Raw genomic sequence first — 20,662 nt, 5'->3', positions numbered from 1 at the left:
TATTTTCTTTTTTTTTGAGGTAGTGAAAATAAAATAACTCATCTAACGCCTTCTCCATATGCTCCATTAAACCTTGAGTTACCAACATTCTTTGTCTTTAATAATCATAGATATAAAAGCCACAGAACCCTCAAATGTTCAGGTCTAAACCAAGAGAGTTTAGCATCTGTATTTTGGAGACTAAAGTGCCAGGAATCTATCCGGTAGTTCCATCTCTCCCATCAGATCAGCTGTGATTCCCTGGATGAAACTTTCTCTACTACATGTAGTGGTTGGGGAACTGAAAAAATAGACCTAAATAAAATAAAACGTGAATACCGATACAGAAAAGGCTCATTTGCTAACCATGAAAAATGTGTATTTTTGAATAAAAATGTACCTAAAATAATTTGAACCTGCCATCTGTGAACAGACCTGTACATTACCTGATACTTGAGAATTTTATCTACTCATGTTTCTGGAAACTGAATATGTTTCCTTCTCTGATCCTGACATTGCTTCATCTTGCCCAGCAGTTGGTATCAAATGAGAAGGCAGGGAGAGAAGGGGGAGGCGGAGGGGGAGGCAGAGGGAGAGGGGGAGGGGAAGGGAGAAGGAGAGGGAGAGGGAGAGGAGGGAGAGGGAGAAGAGGAGGAGGAAGAGGAGGAGGAGGAGGAGGAGGAGGAAGAGGAGGAAGAAGAGGAGGAGGAAGAGGAGGAGGAAGAGGAGGAGGAAGAGGAAGGGGAGGAGGAGGAGGAAGGGGAGGAGGAGGAGGAAGGGGAGGAGGAGGAGGAGGAGGAAGAGGAAGGGGAGGAGGAAGAGGAAGGGGAGGAGGAAGGGGAGGAGGAAGAGGAAGGGGAGGAGGAAGGGGAGGAGGAAGGGGAGGAGGAAGGGGAGGAGGAAGGGGAGGAGGAAGGGGAGGAGGAAGGGGAGGAGGAGGGAGAGGGAGAAGAGGAGGAAGAGGAAGAAGAGGAGGAAGAGGAGGGAGAGGAGGGAGAGGAGGGAGAGGAGGGAGAGGAGGGAGAGGAGGGAGAGGAGGGAGAGGAGGGAGAGGAGGGAGAGGAGGGAGAGGAGGGAGAGGAGGGAGAGGAGGGAGAGGAGGGAGAGGGAGAGGGAGAGGGAGAGGAGGAGAAGGAAGAGGAGGAAGAGGAGGAGGAAGAGGAGGAAGAGGAGGAGGAAGAGGAGGAGGAAGAGAAGGAGGAATAGGAGGAAGAGGAAGAGGAAGAGGAGGAAGAGGAAGAAAAGGAGGAGGAGGAGGAGGAGCAAGAGGAAGAGGAGGAGGAAGAGGAAAGGAGAGAGAAGAAAGGAGAGGAGGAGAAGAGAAAAAGGAAAAGAAAATAACAAAGAGAAGAGGGGAGGAAGAGGGGGAGGAAGAGGGGGAGGAAGAAATGTAGCAAATTGGGCGAGGTATAGAAAAATGGTATAAAACCAGTATTCAGTAACTCCTCTATAAATACAATCTCGTCTGAAACAGCATAACCAAGATTCAAAAGAAAAATTCCCAGTGCTAGCGTTTAAGTAATTGTAACTCATAATCTTCCTCTCAATGCGTGGCAGATTTTAGGAAGACTATAAATCTTTAACGTTATTGAGAGAAAAGTCTTGAAGACATACATGCCACATGCATTAGCTCAGAGAAAATAGATTAATCTTCGCCAATTAAAAAAAAAGAAGACAATTCTGCTAAGCCCGATTAAATATTTAGGTCATATTGTCTCTGCGGCAGAATTGGAAAAATGCGCAGCAAATAACATCTTTTGCTGAATTTGAAGACTTAATCAGCAGATTTCAAAAGGGAGTTATGCTACAACATGACTCTATGGGAAAGCCAGTTCAAAAGCCTTTTTTTGAAAGAAAAAAAGGGGAAAAAAATAAAAGTATAAGCTAATTAAAGCAGCACATGTTAGTCAGCATCCCAAATTACCTGTATGCATGCAGGAAGAACGTCCTGACGTGCCACAAAGACTTTACTACTGTTTTTGTCAGATAATCTATGTTCTAGGAAGTCCTCTGAGTCATTCCCAAAGTCAAACCCAACCCAAATACATTCTACTCTCACTAAAATATTACACAGATGATAACAACATATGAAATCACTCACTCCATGAGAATGACTAATTATTCTCTACCTAAAATATCACTTATTAATGTTATTTCATAAAGGATAAACAGCAGAAATGCAAACCTAGCTGCCGTCTTGCCAAGGGTAAAATACATCATCAAATATTAGGATTTCGGACAAAATCTTTCATTTCTGTTTAGTATTCTGCCGCTGATGACATGATGAACTATGGTAATGATGAACCACAGTACAAACTATACTAATTATTCTATTTTTAGTACCAAGATTGACTTGCAGATGTCCATTGAAAGGTGGGTTGGACCGGATGGTCTCCAGAGGTCCCTTCCAACCCCAACCATCCTCTAATTCATTCTCAAGTCATCCCTGACTTGATCCTTTCTCACCACTGGTACTTTCCATCCTCCTTAATCCCCGCCTAACTTCCTAACCTAAGTAATAAGGTGACTTCTCTTGGCTTTCTAAAAATACTCCATTCTTGCAGGCCTACTTTTCAGATACACTAGATTTATATCTCAAAGCATAGAGTGATAACAGGATTTTAAATTACGCTATTGCAAAAGAGCAGTTTGGAGGGGAGTGGTCATTTTAGGGTTAAAGGTGCCATAACACCACAGAACAGAGAAGCAAAATAACTGTTTTAATATGTAAGAAGTGATTATTTGCGATAAGTTCCATAAGTTCCCATGCCCCACAATACCAGCCAAATGTACACGAGAGGCTTATGAGAGAAATGTTACCTTTACACCATAAAGTATTTATAGTAAAGGAAGGCAAGGAAATGAAAACCAAACAAGCTCTGGAGATGTTTGACAGACTGAAAATGGAATGATAAATATATAAGAGTCTTCTCTAGAAAGGCCTAATTGCTTCAGGGCATGAAGTTCTACTAAAAAGAACACAAGAATTTGTATATTAGAAGCAGACATGAGGTGCTGATGACCATAAGAAAAAACCAAATACACACACATTGATATATATATATACATATATATATATATATATATATATATATATATATATATATATATATATATATATATATGAAAGTGCTGGGAGGAAGCATCTATTTGGTACTCGTGTTTGAGATGAAGAGCAAAGGTTTAATCACCAGATGCAGCGGTTGTTTGGGAGGCAGCGTATGAGATGCTACTATATGAATGTTGCTTTTGAAACCTCCTGCGCTTTTATCCTCTGGCCAGACACTCGTGATAATTCACGGGCTCCGCACAGGACTGTGGGAGATGCCGACGACACCAGCGTTAACACCGCCGTCTGCATCGGAACCCGTTTCCAGCGGGATTCAGCCCATCTGAACCCATGTAAATCACTGTATTTGGAGAAAAACCTACTTAGTGATGGACCCAGGAGTACAATTAATGAGTTACAGAAACATGTCTCTACACAACTTCACAGAAGATTGATTTATTCATTGCAGAACTAAGTGTATTTACTTTACCTAAAACCTGTTCTTTCCTAAACTTGCTGAAGGCCATTACCATTAAATAGGTTGAGTCATTCAACAGTTACAAAGATCTGATGTACAGTAAAGTTGTTAAATCCTGATTCTTTCTTCTGTAGCCACAATTTCACCCTTCATTTAGAAGAGTCAGATGTTTTAAAGTACAATATTCTCTTTGGGAGCCACGGAAATGACGGTGGAAAGGATACGGTGGTGGGAAATAGTTTGGCTTGAGTACTTAAGAGACTCAGAAATATCAGTAGCTGTGCTCTCATTCCTAAAAACAGTCAGAATGCCGGTTTGAATATGTGGGGTCTGAATAAACGCAAAATTTTCATGTGTGGTGGAAAGGAAGATTTTCAGGAGCAATTTGGAGGGCATTGATTGATTTCTAATCAAGCAGTAGCTTTGTTTCGTAATCACAGTATCACAGTATGTTTGGGATTGGAAGGGACCTCAAAAGATCATCTAGTCCAATCCCCCCATGGAGCAGGAACACCCAGATGAGGTTACACAGGAAGGTGTCCAGGCGGGTTGGAATGTCTGCAGAGAAGGAGACTCCACAACCAGCCTGGGCAGCCTGGGCCAGGCTCTGCCACCCTCACCAGGAACAAGTTTCTTCTCAAATTTAAGTGGAACCTCTTGTGTTCCAGCTTGATCCCATTACCCCTTGTCCTGTCATTGTTTGCCACCGAGAAGAGCCTGGCTCCATCCTCATGGCACTTACCCTTTATATATTTATAAACATTAATGAGGTCCCCCCTTAGTCTCCTCTTCTCCAAACTAAAGAGCCCCAGCTCCCTCAGCCTTTCTTCATAAGGGAGATGCTCCACTCCCTTAATCATCTTCGTTGCCCTACGCTGGACTCTCTGCAGCAGTTCCCTGTCCTTCTGGAACTGAGGGGCCACAGCTGGACACAATATTCCAGATGGGGTCTCACCAGGGCAGAGCAGAGGGGAGGGAGGACCTCTCGGACCTACTGACCACCCCCTTGTAATACACCCCAGGATGCCATTGGCCTTCCTGGCCACAAGGGCCCAGTGCTGGCTCATGGTCATCCTGTTGTCCACCAGCACCCCCAGGTCCCTTTCCCCTACACTGCTCTCTAATAGGTCATTCCCCAACTTACACTGAACCTGGGGTTGTTCTGCCCAGATGCAGGACTCTACACTTTCCCTTGTTAAATTTCATCAGGTTATTCCCCGCCCAACTCTCCAGCCTGTCCAGGTCTCTGATGGCAGCACAGCCTCTGGCGTGTCACCACTCCTCCCAGCTTGGTGTCACCAGCAAACTTGCTGACAGTCACTCTATTCCCTCGTCTAAATCATTAATGAATATATTGAATAATATTGGCCCCAGCACTGACCCCTGAGGCACTGCACTAGATCCAGGCCTCCAACTAGACTCCGCACCATTGACTACCACTCTCTGGCTTCTCTCCTTAAGCCAGTTTGCAACCCAATGGTTACCCACAGCCATAATACAATCTCAGTTTGTCAGATAAATCCTTGTGCGTTCCTTACTCATTCTAGATCATAGTTCACAGGTTTTTTCCAAACAGAGATTTTTCTAAAAAGGTAAAAGTACATGTTGTATCGGAATAAAGTGATTAATGAGCCAAATACTCTGCAAGCGGAGAGAAAATACAGGTTCAAGCAAGTCATTATCTTGAGTCACCTCTTCATTTCTGTTAGGGAACACTGTCCTTATAAATACATTCCATTCACAACAAATTATGAAGACAAGACCGCAGCTTCTAGGATTCTACCAGAATAGCAAATAGTTTCTAAAAGGCTGTTAGAATTCTATTGTTTTGGTAAATCTCTGAAAATCTTCTGCAGGACAATTTCTTGCTATCAACCAGCCTCTTTAAAATGCAAAAACGATGCGATTCACATCTTCACTGTACTATACATTAGACACCCAAATCCCAAATAATTGGGGTACTACCCAATAAGCATTTCAGTGGCCTAAACCCTGTTTTTCCAGGCCACCTAAAAGAAATCAAATTGCACTAGCAGGAATGAATTAATGCCACTGGCTTTCTCCTTTTTCCTTCCTTTCACTATTAAACATGCAGAAAACTAAAACAACACAACTCAGAACCTCAGTCTGCTCTGCAAATTCATCTGTTCAACACCACGATCACCAAAACAGTTATTTCTGCACTGGTTTCCTCAAATATTTCATCCTCTCCATCATAAAGGATCCACAAGATCAACAGTTTTAAAAGCTGTGAGGTTCCACCAGAAAAATCAAATTTTAATCCCTCAATTTGAAGACTATTATAAAATTGTACTGTTTCCAAAGAGCTTATATGGTATAACAACTCTAAAAAGGGTTATTTGTGATAATTAAAGATGGGACTATGGGACCTTCTACCTCCAAGTGACATTCTGCATTGCGTGCAAGAATCTGTGTGATGCTCTAGATTCCCTGAAAAGGGCACCGAGACTTGGACAAACTTCAGTTCTAAGGCTGCGTTAATTTGCATCACGTTCGTTTAATCACATTTTCTGCCAAGCGATGACACCGAAGTCCCGCACAATTTCTTGGATGGCAAAAGAGTAAGTTATCGGAACTCAAAATGACGCAATTACCATGATGGTTTGTCTTACGGGTCAGCAGAGACATAAAAATGGTCAAGGGAAGAGAGAATCATCTTGCCCAAAGTTGAGCTGTTAGAGAGGTATCTATGTAGAGATTAAATATAAGCCAGGCCAGCAATCAGTAATGATATTGTTAAGGAGTCCTGTGCTATGAATTCTGTGACACGCAGAGCAGAGGGTGACAATTCTGCTTTGTGTGAGATGATGCTGAGATAGCGCAGAACAACGGTTTGTCCAAGTCTTCTCCATGGTTCACACTGATCCGATCTATCCTAAAATAAAGCTGTCCGTCTGTCCATCTGGGAGGTGGCTCCAAAGGCTCCTAACAGCACATGGGGCACTCAGTGGCTCACACCAGATGGGGGACGAGGGTATTACTGTCCCATCGGTGCCCCCATGGAATCCCCAGCAGGTTGAACCAGGCTTAAATCAAGTTCAAGGATATTTCCATGTTGGAAACCGCTGATATCAGCCTAAAACCTCACCTCCATATGTTACGGGCAAAACCAGGCGCGTCCACATGGAGCTGTTGATAAAGCTAAAACAGCTTATTAATACATTTGAATACATACTCAATGCATGGTAACAAAAGATACTTATTTCCTTTTAAAAATTAACTCAATTATATTTACATTGCTACTAATATTCTCTTTCCCTCATCTGAACAGTAGTTGTCTTGCCTTTTGTCACCGCCTTTCCTACTAATTGCGATGACACCTCCCAATTTTGGACTGGCTGATCAGCTTATAAGCTTCTCCGCGGCTAATCTAGGTCAACAAGCTACTAATACGGCTAGCATATGTTTCTTTTCTTTAACTGTTTCGAGATCTTTCTAAAATACTTATGTCTCCCGGCAAAAGCCACTCCACAGATTCCAGAAACTCCATATAAAAAGGAGCAATGACACAGTGGAGGATGAAGAGCATAAAAAGCATCTGGAAAAGCCAAAGCCACCCAAGGTTGACCAGTTGACACCACCATCTCTCCCATTATCCTGTTGTGTGCAAAACTTCGACTAATGACAGTCCACGGATTAAAACTGAAGTTCAAACTCGGTGGCTTGGAGCTGTTTGATCTTCCATTCCCACAATGTCCTCTTTGCCAACACTACCTGAACATGAGAATATCATTAATATCTTTTTCTCACAAGCCACTGGTATTCATTCTACTTAGAAAACCTAACAAAAATAGAATTATCATTATTATACTGCACTGCATGGGGGGAATTACATTATAAAGCAGTTTCTCATAAATACAGTATTATTTTATATCCAGGTTAGATAACAAATGTTTCCTCCCCCAACCTGAAATGCTACAAAACTCTTTCAAAGTTAAGAAGCAAAATGTCTTTGAGGTTTTAATTCTTATTTTTGAGGCTATGTCAACCACGCTGAGGAGAATTTATTGCTAAAATCTAAGGCATCCAAAGCAAAGGACACAGGGTAAAAAACAACACAAGTATTTTGAAGTAATAAATTCACCAGCCAGAGCACCATACGGTGATTAAAGTTTGTTGGGATGAACAGGTAACTTGCTACAGTTTTAAAGCAAATGTAGAAAATCAACCAAGCTGGTTGAGTTGCAGATAAATCACCTGGAGTTGTATCCACAGAAATCTGCTTTATTGTGATACAAATGACCCAAGTTGTATTTGATTGACCTCTTGGGTACGGTATATTGAATATTCGCAGATAATTCTTTCATAGATAACTAGTTTTCTGAATTTCAAACAATTGGCCGTCCCCGCTCAGAACAGGATTAGGAAAAAGGCTGCGTGGAAATGGAATTACTTCTCACATTAAGGAATCATTAGAGCATCTGGTGAGGCTTAAATTGTGACTGTCTATTTGGTGGTATTGCTAAGCAGATTTTAAGTGCTTCACAGCTACTTAATTTAAAAACCTACACCCTAAAACACTTTATTTAATATTAAGTCCCATCTTTATAGGCACAGAAAACACTTTTTCATTATGGAGAGTGTGGTTTCTTCTCTCAGGGATCCTTGTATTCTCACAGTAGAACCTAGATAGGAATTTAAATAGAAATATTCTGCTTTGACATCATGGAGCAATTTGGGTCCATTAGTGCTGGCTAAATTTAATAACAGATTTCATAAAGCAGGAAAAGGATGGACAACGTATGCCTCAAAACATCAATCTCTTATGAAATATATGTGTTCATAAGTCTTAATGCCAATTGCTTTTTTGGGTAACTGAAATTTTATAATAAATCTGTGTATTTCGAGAGGAAATCAGGTGAAAATATTTACTTTATGATGCTTAAGCGTGTCGGGGAACTCAAGGTTGTAAAGCTTAAAATTAACAGCATGGGTATCTTTGGACTATGCATGCATATCATATTATATAGGATATAATATATATCACGTTGCCTTTGAGATTTGCTTCTTCAGTTGATGAGCACATCCATTTTCTGTATCCTGACATCATTTACAACGATCAAAATCAGCTCCAACGGTCAGGATCACCAATATCTTTCTCAGGCTGCCATCCTCCCACTCTATACCTGTATATTGTGTGGTTACTATTTGTCATACAGCCCAGCTCAGATCCCACGTGAAGTCTCCCTGCTAAAAACATCCAGAAACCCACCAAGAGTAACTACAAAGACCTTACGTCTTCGGAAGAACCAAGAGTTTCAGATATACCAGTGTTGTGTGTTTGCTCTAATGTCTCTCTTACTATGTGGCGCATTTCAAGTGTTGTTTTGCGAGTCCATCACACAATTAAAGAGAGATAATGTGGCTATTTCAATGCGACAGAATTTTTTGTCGTTCACTCCTTTCCACATGCATCGGTGTCGAGCAACACGAGAAGTCTGTCTGCCTTCAGGAAGAATATCATCGCTATTATTTCATAAATAAAATCAAGTGGCAACGGTGAAGTCACATTTTAACTACATGTATCTAAAGAGATGGCAAATCAGTCACCCAAACGTGACAACGTTGTTGAGACATTGGGAAAGGGAAAAAGGAAAGGGAAAGGGAAAGGGAAAGGGAAAGAAGGGAAAAGGGAAAAGGGAAAAGGGAAAAGGGAAAAGGGAAAAGGGAAAGGGAAAGGGAAAGGGAAAGGGAAAGGGGAAAGGGGAAAAAGGGAAAAGGGAAAAAAGGGAAAAGGGAAAAAAGGGAAAAGGGAAAAAAGGGAAAAGGGGAAAAAGGGAAAAGGGGAAAAAGGGAAAAGGGGAAAAAGGGAAAGGAGAAAAGGGAGAGGGAAAGAAGGGAAAAGGGAAAAGGGAAAAGGAAAAAGGGAAAAGGAAAAAGGGAAAAGGGAAAAGGGAAAAGGGAAAAGGGAAAGGAAAGGGAAAAGGAAAAGGAGAAAAGGGAAAGGGAAAGAAGGGGAAAAAAGGGAAAAGGGGAAGGGAAAGGGAAAAGTGAAAGGCAAAAGGGAAAAGGGAAAAGGGAAAGGGAAAGGGAAAGGGAAAAGGAAAAAGGGAAAAGGGAAAGGAGAAAAGGGAAAGGAGAAAAGGGAAAGGAGAAAAGGGAAAGGAGAAAAGGGAAAGGGAAAGAAGGGAAAAGGGAAAAGGGAAAGGGGAAAAAAGGGGAAAAAAGGGAAAAGGAAAAGGGAAAGGGGAAAAAAGGGGAAAAAAGGGGAAAAGGGGAAAAGGGGAAAAGGGGAAAAGGGGAAAAGGGGAAAAGGGGAAAAGGGGAAAAGGGGAAAAGGGGAAAAGGGGAAAAGGGGAAGGGAAAAGCGAAAGGCAAAAGGGAAAAGGGAAAGGGAAAGGAAAAGGGAAAAGGGAAAAGGGAAAAGGGAAAAGGGAAAGGGAAAAGGGAAAAGGGAAAAGGGAAAAGGGAAAGGGAAGGGAAAGGGAAAAGGGAAAAGGGAAAAGGGGAAAAGGGGAAAAGGGGAAAAGGGGAAAAGGGGAAAAGGGGAAAAGGGAAAAAGGGAAAAAGGGAAAAAGGGAAAAGGAAAGGGAAAAGGAAAAGGGAAAGAGAAAAGGGAAAAGGGAAAGGGAAAGGAAAAGGGAAAGGGAAAAAGGAAAAGGGAAACTTTGCATTTTCGTTTCTTTTAAATTTGGCAGGTGGCAACTTAAGGCTTTACAATAAAAACGCTGCGGTTGCAGGAAAAATAGTGACCTGTGAATATCCCAATGTCCCTAATCTATAGGGATGAAAATTGTACCAGTTCATGAATCACCACCAAAAATCGCTGGACAAATTCAATCTACAAGCAACAGAAACACGGCTGAAGCTTCATGTTCTGCACTTAACGTGACAACGTTGTTGAGACATCGTGTACGAGAAGCGTTGCACGACCTTCCTTGGGTCTTGGGTTTTAGGCATCAGGGAGTGAATCTGACCCAAAGATGCAGCTATAGATGGTGAAAAGCACGTCTGAGGAGGTTGGAAAAAGTGCCTGACAGCACAAAAAGCTCCTTTTATAATTCGGAATTGAAAGGTTGAGGTGAGACGTGTCTGCAGAAGTCCCGAGGTCGCTGCTGCTCCGCTGACGGCTGCCCCCTCTAGCGAGAAGCCAACAGACCACACGCTCAGGCATTTCATACCCCAATTAAAGCCAAATCATCCAGCTGAGCATCCTTTAAATGAGGAATTTAAATTCTGAACAGTGGATGTCCATAAATTTGGAGTATTTTGACAAAAAGCCAAGCCACACGGAAATACACAGATCACTCCGAGATTACTGAGTGGTGATAAGAGCCGGCTGGAATAGGAACAGCAAGATAAACCTCTTCCTGGCCCAGATTTAACAAACACATCTCGCTTTGGTTGGCAGAAACAGCAGAAGATAACAGAAGAAAATCAGAAACCGGCAAGAGAGGACAAAGCTCTGAAGTGGAAAACAAAGCATCCTGCTGAAAAACAGATCAGGTTTTTGAGTGTCTCATGTCTAGGATTTTAGAGGCCAAATGCTGGGAAAACTCAGAATGTATATCTGTGATTTAAGAAATTGTATTTAAGACAATGTCTGTGATACGTAATGGGAAAACAGCTTCGATTCACATTCTGACCACTCGCTATCACTGCCAAGGGCATGAAAAGAGGGCGAGTATCAAGCAGGGAAAAGGTGAAAGAATGATGTGTTAAACCTGTGTATTTGTCCATGCTGTCCGCAACCAACCATTTCCCAAAGAGAAATGGTTTGGAGAGAACTAAATCCTAAAGAGTAGAGATCTATATATCTCGTTAACCCCGTCCTTTACAAAGTGTACAGGCACACAATTATAATTTACTTTCTTTTGGCACACTGGCTGTACTTGACAAGGACTAAAACAGTTTATTCCAGATTCAATATTTACTGTTCTAAAGTTACGTAGAACCAGCGCAGATATTGGCTATTTATTAATAAACTAATAATAAGCTTTATCATTTGAAAAGTACAGTTGTAGTGTCCATGTTAGCATAGCCTCAGTCACAAAATGATCATTGCGTTACATCTCATTCAACAAATAAATCTTGGGCAAATACATAGGAAGTAAAGCAAGTTAAAAATCCAGTCTGCGTAGTACTTGAGAACCAGCGCTCAGTGTGTTTTTGTCATAATGTGACTAAACTAATATTTTTTGGTGCTTTCAGAACAATTTCAAGTATAAAGCGAACAATACTCTGGGATTAGTTATTCAGTTATCATTTCAGCTATTAATTTCATCCATTTCTATTTACCTGATGATCCTCTGAGCAGCGTACTGGTGAAGCGAGCGGAACTGTGCTGACATATTTGCTAAGGCTGCCAAGCAATTCGTGTGAAGGTATTTGTCCTGTCAGAAAGAAGAGGAAAGCAAAACCAAAGCATTAAAATAAAACACATCAAAGTGTCCTTTTGCTACACACCGACACCTATTAAAGCGATCGTTCAAAAGATGGAGTAGTATATGTAATATATGTCTCCCTATTAACTTTGAATTTCAAAGTGTTCTGCATCTCCCAGAAATATAACCATAAACTATTGCAGAGTTCTGGTCCCCTTGTTCGCATCCCTGAAACCATTTGACCAGACAAGTATTTAAGTAACAGCCCTATTGAAGTCAAGGGTTTTCACAGAACCAAACTTGTCCGCTTCTCCAATGCAACAGGGCATTTTGCCCATTCCAATCGAAAAGAAGCATTTATATAACATCAAAGATTTCCAGATCCTACAAATCCATGCCAAGAATGTCCTCGTTCCTTCTCATTCTTTTGATTATACGAGTGAAATCCTTAACTTTCCCAATTTATAATATATTTAAGTGATTTTTTTTGCTACTTGTAATGTAAAAACATGGAGCTCGGTGCTTGACTTATGGTCTTACCCTTGTCCGGGTCATGTTGTACTGGATGGTTCTTATCACGACCAGTATGAGGAGGCTCCCCAGTGAGATCTCTGTTAGGACACGCTCAGCGTACCAGGTGATATTTTTCAGTATCTGAGGGGAAAAAAGGAAAGAATGAAGTTCTTGAGCACCTAGATCTGCATAAGGACACAGGAAGTTGGCCAGGGCCTCCTATTCCTTCAGAGAGCCAAAGTGGCTTCCAGTTGCAAATGTGGAAAAACTTACTGTGTTCTAAAGCAAAAATAAAAGGAAAAGAAAAAAGGAAAAAAAATGAAAAAGAGAAAGAAAAAAGGAAAAAAGAGGAAAAGGAAAAGGGAAAGGGAAAAGGGAAAGGGGAAAAGGGAAAAGGGAAAGGGGAAAGGGAAAGGGAAAGGGGAAAGGGAAAGGGGGAAGGGAAAGGGGGAAGGGAAAGGGGGAAGGGAAAGGGGAAAAGGAAAAAAAGGGAAAAGGGAAAGGGAAAGGGGAAAGGGAAAAGGAAAGGGGAAAGGGGAGAAAAGGGGAAAAAGGGAAAAGGGGAAAAAGGGAAAAGGGGAAAAAGGGAAAAGGGGAAAAAGGGAAAAGGGAAAGGGGAGAAGGGAAAAAAGGGAAAAGGGAAAAGGGGAAAAGGTGGAAAGAGAGAGGGGAAAAGGGTAAAGGGAAAAGGGGAAAAGGGGAAAAGAAAAAGGGAAAAGAGAAAAGGGAAAGGGAAAGAAGGGAAAAGGGAAAGAAGGGAAAAGGGAAAGAAGGGAAAAGGGAAAAGGGAAGGGAAAGGGAAGGGAAGGGAAAGGGAAAAAGGAAAAGAAGAAAGGGGAAAAAGGGAAAAGGAAAAAGGGAAAAGGAAAAATGGGAAAAGGGGAAAAGGGAAAAAGGGGAAAAGGGGAAAAGGGGAAAAGGGGAAAAGGGGAAAAGGGGAAAAGGGGAAAAGGGGAAAAGGGAAAAAAGGGAAAAAGGGAAAAAGGGAAAAGGGGAAAAGGGGAAAAGGGAAAAGGGAAAAAGGGAAAAAGGGAAAAAGGGAAAAAGGGAAAAAGGGAAAAAGGAAAAGGGAAAAGGAAAGGGAAAGGGAAAGGGAAAGGGAAAGGGAAAGGGAAAGGGAAAGGGAAAGGGAAAGGGAAAGGGAAAGGGAAAGGGAAAGAAGGGAAAGGGAAAGAAGGGAAAGGGAAAGAAGGGAAAAGAGGAAAGGGGAAAAAAGGGAAAAGGTAAAAAAGGGAAAAGGGAAAAAAGGGAAAAGGGAAAAAAGGGAAAAGGAAAAAAAGGGGAAAAGGGGAAAAGGGGAAAAGGGGAAAAGGGGAAAAGGGAAAAGGGAAACTTTGCATTTTCGTTTCTTTTAAATTTGGCAGGTGGCAACTTAGGGCTTTACAATAAAAATGCTGCTGTTGCAGGAAAAATAGTGACCTGTGAATATCCCAATGTCCCTAATCTATAGTGATGAAAATTGTACCAGTTCATGAATCACCACCAAAAATCGCTGGACAAATTCAATCTACAAGCAACAGAAACACGGCTGAAGCTTCATGTTCTGCACTTAACAACCTTATGTGTATCATATTCTTCATTTATTTTCTATTCTGTTGTCATCGAAATTTTTATTTAATAGGGGAGTTTCCCTACATTAAAAGCTCCTTCTGAAGCAGCCAGAATAATGAAGGAACTGGCTTTGCATGTCAAAGTATTTTAGTTAAGAAACAATTATAATAAATAATTAGTCATTAAACTGAGTCCAAAAGTAGACTCTGTAAAGTTCAGGAATGCCACAAATCAAGAAGATAACTTTATTTTTTAAAAATATAACAGAATGTGGTTTTTCTATAGATAAGGAATCCCTTCCATAGGGAATATGTGAGTTGGCATCATAGTCACTAACTCTTCTGTCCACATTATAGTGGATTTTGGAGCACACCTTTGAATAAGGGGAGATCTCTTTCTCCTTCCCTGCACCAATTTATCCATGTGACATTAATTTTAAGAGCACCAGGCAATAAAAAAACCTTAAAATTCAATAAGAAAAGCACCGTAAGGGTGGAAAAGTGTTTTGCTTTGCCTCTGAGTTTGCTCTCTCCTTTGGCATGAAACACGTCTCATCCACCAAAGAATGGAGAAAAAGGGAGGAGACATAAGAAGAAATAAAGGAAGAATTAAGGTTATTAATCTGCAGTGTCATAGTGCTCTGTTGGCTTTGGATGGCAAAATTGTCCATTTTCAGAGAGTTTTCTGCTGTAGAAATTCATGTAGATGGGTCTGCGGAACTTCCCAGCTGCTTCTCGTTATCCAGCTAAGAAGCAAAATTCTGGTTGTTAATTAATGAATGAATGGATTCTTCACAGCACACACTGTGGAGTAGGAAAAACCACCACCACAGGGTAAAAGAAAGAAGCAATTAGTGAAAATGTGTATTAAAATCAAAGATTAAATGGAGAAGAACATGGAAGAGGCAAAGGCAAGACTGAGAAAAATCAGTGCAGGGTGAAAGGAACGAGGTGGGGTTTGGGTTTGTTGTTTGTTTTGGGGTTATTTTTAGTGCTTTTGTTGTTTTTTTCTTTAAGTCAAACTGAAGCACTAGACTAACATTCACACTACAACTATATTGGCAGGTTTATCTGCAAAAGCAAGAATAAACTGGACAAGAAAACCTCATTTATGTTTTCCTTCTGTCACGGAGGCACCCCGTAGGTTAATTTAAGGGACAACAAGGTCCAAAACCAACTTTTATTAAACCGGTGAGAAACAGGGTTTTAGCACTCCAAAAGTGACTTAAATAAAGGTTCGGATATCAGTTGAGGAAAATTATTGAGGCAGCAACTAATACAACAGGCGGTCCACAGTGTGCATGCACATGGCATCACCCAAAACAATGCCAGAGCCGTCCCCGAGTCCCGGAGAAATACACACTTGCCTTAACACGGTGCAGGATTATTTTTAAAGAGATACATACACGGACTCATAGTGAGTACGGGAAGCGTACACTCGCGATTGTGCGAGGGTAAATTTATAATACACCCGCAATCCTGCGAGAGTTAATTTACTTACACGCGCAAGTGTGCACGGAATCCTACACGTGCTTATGTGGAAGCACGGGAGGAAAATACACTCGCGATTGTGCGAGGAAATAATTTATACACGTGCTCGTATTGGGCACGGAAAGTTACGCGTGCAAGTGTGCACGGGAGGAAAATACATTGGCGATTGTGCGAGGAAATAAAGTACTCGTGCAAATGTGCACGGAAAGTTACACGTGCTTATGTGGAAGCACGGGAGGAAAATACACCCGCGATTCTGCGAGGATTAATTTTACACGCGCTCATATTGAGCACGGAAAGTTACACGTGCATATGTGCATGGAAAGTATAAATATACTCGCAATCCTGCGAGAAGTTTTACTTACACCCGTGGCGGCGAGGCAAGCGGAGTCCCCATCCCGGGGAGGGGGGCTCTCGGCGGCAGCATCTTGCTCGTGCTCCGAGAGACCCACACAATGGGTGAGAATCCCGTTTTTATCTGATCAGATCTGACCATAGGCACTCTAGGAGCTTCTCTGCACCTCCCACACTGGCTGTGGGTGCCCCTGAAGCCTCCAAACATCCCCCACGCTGGGGGCGGCTCAGTGTGCCTGGAACTCCCTTCTCCTAATGGCCCTGGCCAGGGTGCTCTGGGCCAAACAAAAGAAGCTGTTAGCCTCAAGTAGCAGAGAAAGAGGGAGATGTGCCCACTCCTTCCATACTGAAGGAGGGAGGGGGAGAGAGGGGGGGTTGCATTCTGCCACACCTTCCACAGCTGGATCCTCATTAATTTTAGGGAAATCTTCCACTTTTACTCATCCTGTAAGGAATTTATTGACAGACCACGTGTAAAGCCTTTAAAATGAATGAAAAATGATGGGGGAAAAGACTGAGGCAGGAGCAAAATTTGTCTGCTCTCAGCAAAGTGGATTTATAAGAGAAATTAAATAACTAAGTGATATGGAACCCAAAAATGAACATACACGTACAGTGCATATGGAATTTCACGGGTATACAGAGACCTCTTTATGAAAAGAAGCATTGATGGGATTTTCAGAGCTGAAGAATTGACCAAAACAACAACTCACCACTTCATGGATGGATCGGTTGAAGCCGTCGTCCTCCGTGAGGATCAGCAAAATGATCAGAGCCATGTAAACGTGGTGGGAATTCCTTTCTTCGACGTGATAGAGAATTTCAAGAATTGGCAGAACCTTTAAGGGAAGGGCAAAAAAGTGTGGATTAGTTTAGTCTCTCAAATACCTCAGACAATGGAGAGGAGAATTAAAACGTCCCGTGTATCACGCTGCCCTTAACAATATCGTAATTCCTCCCTCTCGCAATAACCACCCCTAAATAGTGACGTACAGTGTTCAAACACCTTCCATCTGTTTCTTTCCGTCTCCGCAAGAGTCTAAACAAATTCTTTCTTGTGGTCAGACATGGAATTTCAATTCCTAATAAATGATATTTCCAGCCCTACCCATTAAAATAGGCGCTGAAAGCTTTAGTTTCCCTTTAGAATATGGGAAAATAAGAATTAAAATTATTAAAGCAAATTTTTCACATGTTCAAGCAGGAAAAACAATTGTTTCAAACCATTCAAACACAAGCTTGGTCTGCAAAGACTCTTCTCATCAAATACATCAGCGTTGAGGCGCACATAGAAATATCAAGACCTGAAATTCAAATCCCAGTTTGGTGTGTGAACATAATCCCAGAAAAGAACCACTTTGGGTTGGGTTAAGCCTAGAAAAGGCCTGGTTTTCCTATTCTAGATAATACTCAGCCAAAGAGAACTGACATTACGAGGAAAGTTCAGCCCAAGGTCTTGTGTTTCCACCAGGACAAGTAACCGAAGCCAAAGTCTTGCAATAATAAGGAAAAGGAGATTATATTGCGACGAGCAGCGTACTTGAGCGCTCGGCTAAAGTTAATCCAGATGCAAAGGTTGTCTCGCTACCAACTTAAAATGAGCTTTCCACTGGCTCTGGACAACACGGCTTCCCCACCACAGAAACAGGCCTAAAAATCCCAAAATCTGCTGGAAAAAGGAACTGGAGAAAACTCTTGATTCCAAGATAGTGGATGAGATGTAGAATTTTTTGCCAAGAAGCTTCTAAACACCTAAAAACTTGCTGTATTTCAAAACAAGCCGAGTATAGTGGATGAATCACGTGAAACGGATTCTGGTGAACGGCTTCACAAGCCTCTAAAATTACCAGAATGTTCTCTTGTAATACAACCAACCCGTCCCAAAGATGCTAAAAACACATCAAAGTTTCTATGAGAACCAATGAGATTGATCTGAATGCGTGGAGGCCACGAAAGCTTTTGATGGATGGCTCAAGGCAACACCCCAAGAAAAGCAGAGTGAAAATAATACTCACACGTTGCGAATATTCTTCCATTGAATGCTTTTATATTATAGCTACGTCTTGGTGTGCTAAGCGCATCTTCCGGTACACTTCCGGTACACTTACCTTGTTACATCTTTAGCAAGTGGGTGTATTATTTATTGATAGTTTAGAGCTTATGAGGAGGGTGATGGGCGGTATGTACGTGCCTCAGAGCCAGCTTAAAGGGGGCTTATATAATCCCGCTTTACCGCTAAATCCGCCTTCTAGGGGCTGTTTCACGCCCCCTTTTGTGAGATTTTCTAAGCTAGAAAATGCAGCCCATTTCTTCCACTTCATGGGCTACACCTTGACCTGTCTTGTTAGCGGTGTTAGGGCGATTGTGCTCACTGTGGCACTCTCAGAAGACATGAGCTGGTGATGGTTGTATGTAGGCTGTTTTGGCAAGAAGCGGTCGGGTGTATCGTGGGTTATCGATTATAGAACAGGCTCCTCTAGGTGGGTTTGGGGCATCACCAAGTCCTTAGAGTTTTAAGCGTTTGTGCTCGTAGTTCTCAGGCCGATGCTTTGGTTGTATAGAGCATCACGATTTAGGGCCAGGCATAGTGGGGTATCTAATCCCACTTTGTGCCCTGGCTTTTGTGGAGTTTAGTAAGTCATACAAATTAGGGCCGTCTTTAGGGTGGTTTTAAGTGTATCTTAAGCTTATGACAGCTCAGCTACGTTTTGACCTTAATTAATATGATAGGCACGAGTCCACTCTTTACGCCGCGAACGATTAGTTTGGGTCTCTTGTGTGACCATGGTGGCTGGCACAAGATTTACCAACCCTGAGTTGCTATAACTAAGTCAAGTTTACACTTATTGCTTAATGTTAATTACTGCTGAGTACCCATGGGGGTGTGGCTAAGCAAGGCGTCTTGGGCTGCTGTGGGCGTACCTGATGCCGACTTCTTTTGCCTATGCTCAATGGAGTCAATGGAAAAGGGAGATAAATGTCACAGCGTGAAGTCCATTATTCCACCTCAAATATCTAGTTTGTACGTAGTTTTGCACTGCATAACCTAAAAGTCATTTCCAAGCGTTACGATAAGCAGGGAGCCATCTAAAATTATCAAAGAATTGCATTTACAACTTGATTTTGCAGGGAAAACAAAATGGCCAAACTTATCCACTCTGTCTATACACGTTAATATTACAACAGGTCAAACTGTAGCCGTAAAAGTGCATTTGTGTTCATTAAAAAACGGTACCTTGATTATGAGACATTCTAGAAGTTTAATTTTACAAAAGTTTATCTAGAACTGCAACCAAAACGCATTTCTACGCTTTTAACTTACACACATACCTTAAAACTGTGATGTCTATCTTCTCATGCAATGCTAATGTCCAGCCATGTATGGAGAAGACAATAACCGCTTATTTTTGTATTGCTGGTCCTTTTATTCATAGCCATTAAATGATAATTACTGGATTACTTCTAAAATGCAGGTAAAAACCAAGCCTGAAAATTGCAGGTGTTATAATCCAAGGTCAGGAGAAGTTTCCCCCCAAAAAAGAGTTTGGTTTTACTATACAATAAAATACAAGACCGTGGAGCTACATGAGTAACGGGCTTAAGTCAAATTAATACCGCAGGAAAAAATATTGCTGTATTATCAGCTGATATCAATACACCTTCATATTAATTATTTCAGTCCAGTCGTATTGAGCAGCAACAAAACATCAACTAAGCAGCCAAAGTAAAAATATTCAACAGAAATAGCTTCTTTTTTTACAAGCAGACACCTCACTGGTATTTTTACTTGCAATATGGGTGTTATAAACAGAAAAAGGATCCATATTTTCCCATCCGCAGACCGTGACACTGTGCTTATTAATAAAATTGCTAATTAATCCCTGTTTCACCAGTCCCACCACTTCCCGGAGGATCTTTGCAAATACTTTCAATAAGAGAGTCAAATTCTACACAAGAACATCCCTACCAGAAGCAGATATTGAACTTATACAAAGAGTTATGGAAGCACAGCAACATCCTATTCATTCCATCAAGCAGAATTATAAGAGTAAAAAAGATGCAATGTTTTACTCCAGCTAAAACATAAAGCACAACAGAAGATAAAGGTATTTATATATAAATGAGAGGTAAATTCATACACAAATAAAGAAGAAAGCGGAGATGTTCTTGATTACAACAGTTGAGAAAAACACACAGAATCCATTTAAAAATTCAAGTTACAAAAGAGCAAAGACATAGTTCAAAAGATGTCACAGAACATCTGTTATGATGCTTCCCGGCCACTGAAACCAGGGAAATATTAAAATAGAAGAATATGCAACAAATGTGATGCACTGAGTGCAGTGAAACAGGAACAACGTGCCTAAATATTTAAGCTGAGCACTCATCTTACCTGAGCTCCCGTCTAGGACAGATCTTTCTACATCACCCAACTGCTTCTCTATGAAGAAGCCGCTGACTTGTGCCATATTCCTCCAAAAATTCATCCACTCTCATTCAAATCTATCCACAGAGAGCACTGGTTTGCTTCTAAATTAATTACCTTAATTGTTTTGCGCCCATAAACTCAAAGGATTCAACCTCCAGGCTTTATTTCTTATCACGGCGCCCTCTCCAACCTCTTCCCCTCCCAATGTCACGTATCCATCTCGACACTTCTCAAGCTCTTTTCTGCGCTAACGCTGCTTTTTCAAAGCCTCTCACGGTTTTATTGTTCATTTTCAAGCAAAAAAAATGTTCCTTTACACTCTGATTTTTCAACAGTCTGTAAATATTTCATTAAATATATTAAATATAGTCGTATACCACAGGCAGCTCTTGCTGTTGCCATATAGGGAAGGAAACATCCAGCTCCGTGACTCCGTCACCTTGTTGACGAGCTCAAGACTAAATGAGCCTTTTT

The 20,662-nt window shown here is 41.5% G+C and overlaps 1 protein-coding gene across 6 annotated transcripts in view; it reads right to left on the bottom strand.

Moving 5' to 3' along the window:
* Positions 1–20,662, bottom strand: part of DYM (dymeclin) — a 190,823-nt gene that overhangs the window by 94,699 nt on the left and 75,462 nt on the right. For all 6 annotated transcript variants that reach the window (XR_010469154.1, XM_065046825.1, XM_065046827.1 and 3 more), the window contains 3 exons: positions 16,473–16,598; positions 12,392–12,505; positions 11,766–11,860 (listed from right to left, as the gene is read on the bottom strand). Coding sequence is in view for 5 of the 6 variants with exons in the window: in XM_065046825.1 (XP_064902897.1) it covers positions 11,766–11,860; positions 12,392–12,505; positions 16,473–16,598 (335 nt within the window). In the remaining variant the exon portion in view is untranslated. The remainder of the gene's footprint in view (positions 1–11,765; positions 11,861–12,391; positions 12,506–16,472; positions 16,599–20,662) is intronic.

The sequence above is a fragment of the Columba livia genome, chromosome Z, assembly GCF_036013475.1.
Source record: "Columba livia isolate bColLiv1 breed racing homer chromosome Z, bColLiv1.pat.W.v2, whole genome shotgun sequence".
Classification (NCBI taxonomy): domain Eukaryota; kingdom Metazoa; phylum Chordata; class Aves; order Columbiformes; family Columbidae; genus Columba; species Columba livia.
Note: the sequence above shows the minus strand (reverse complement) of the source record. Positions and strands in the feature narration are given on the sequence as shown.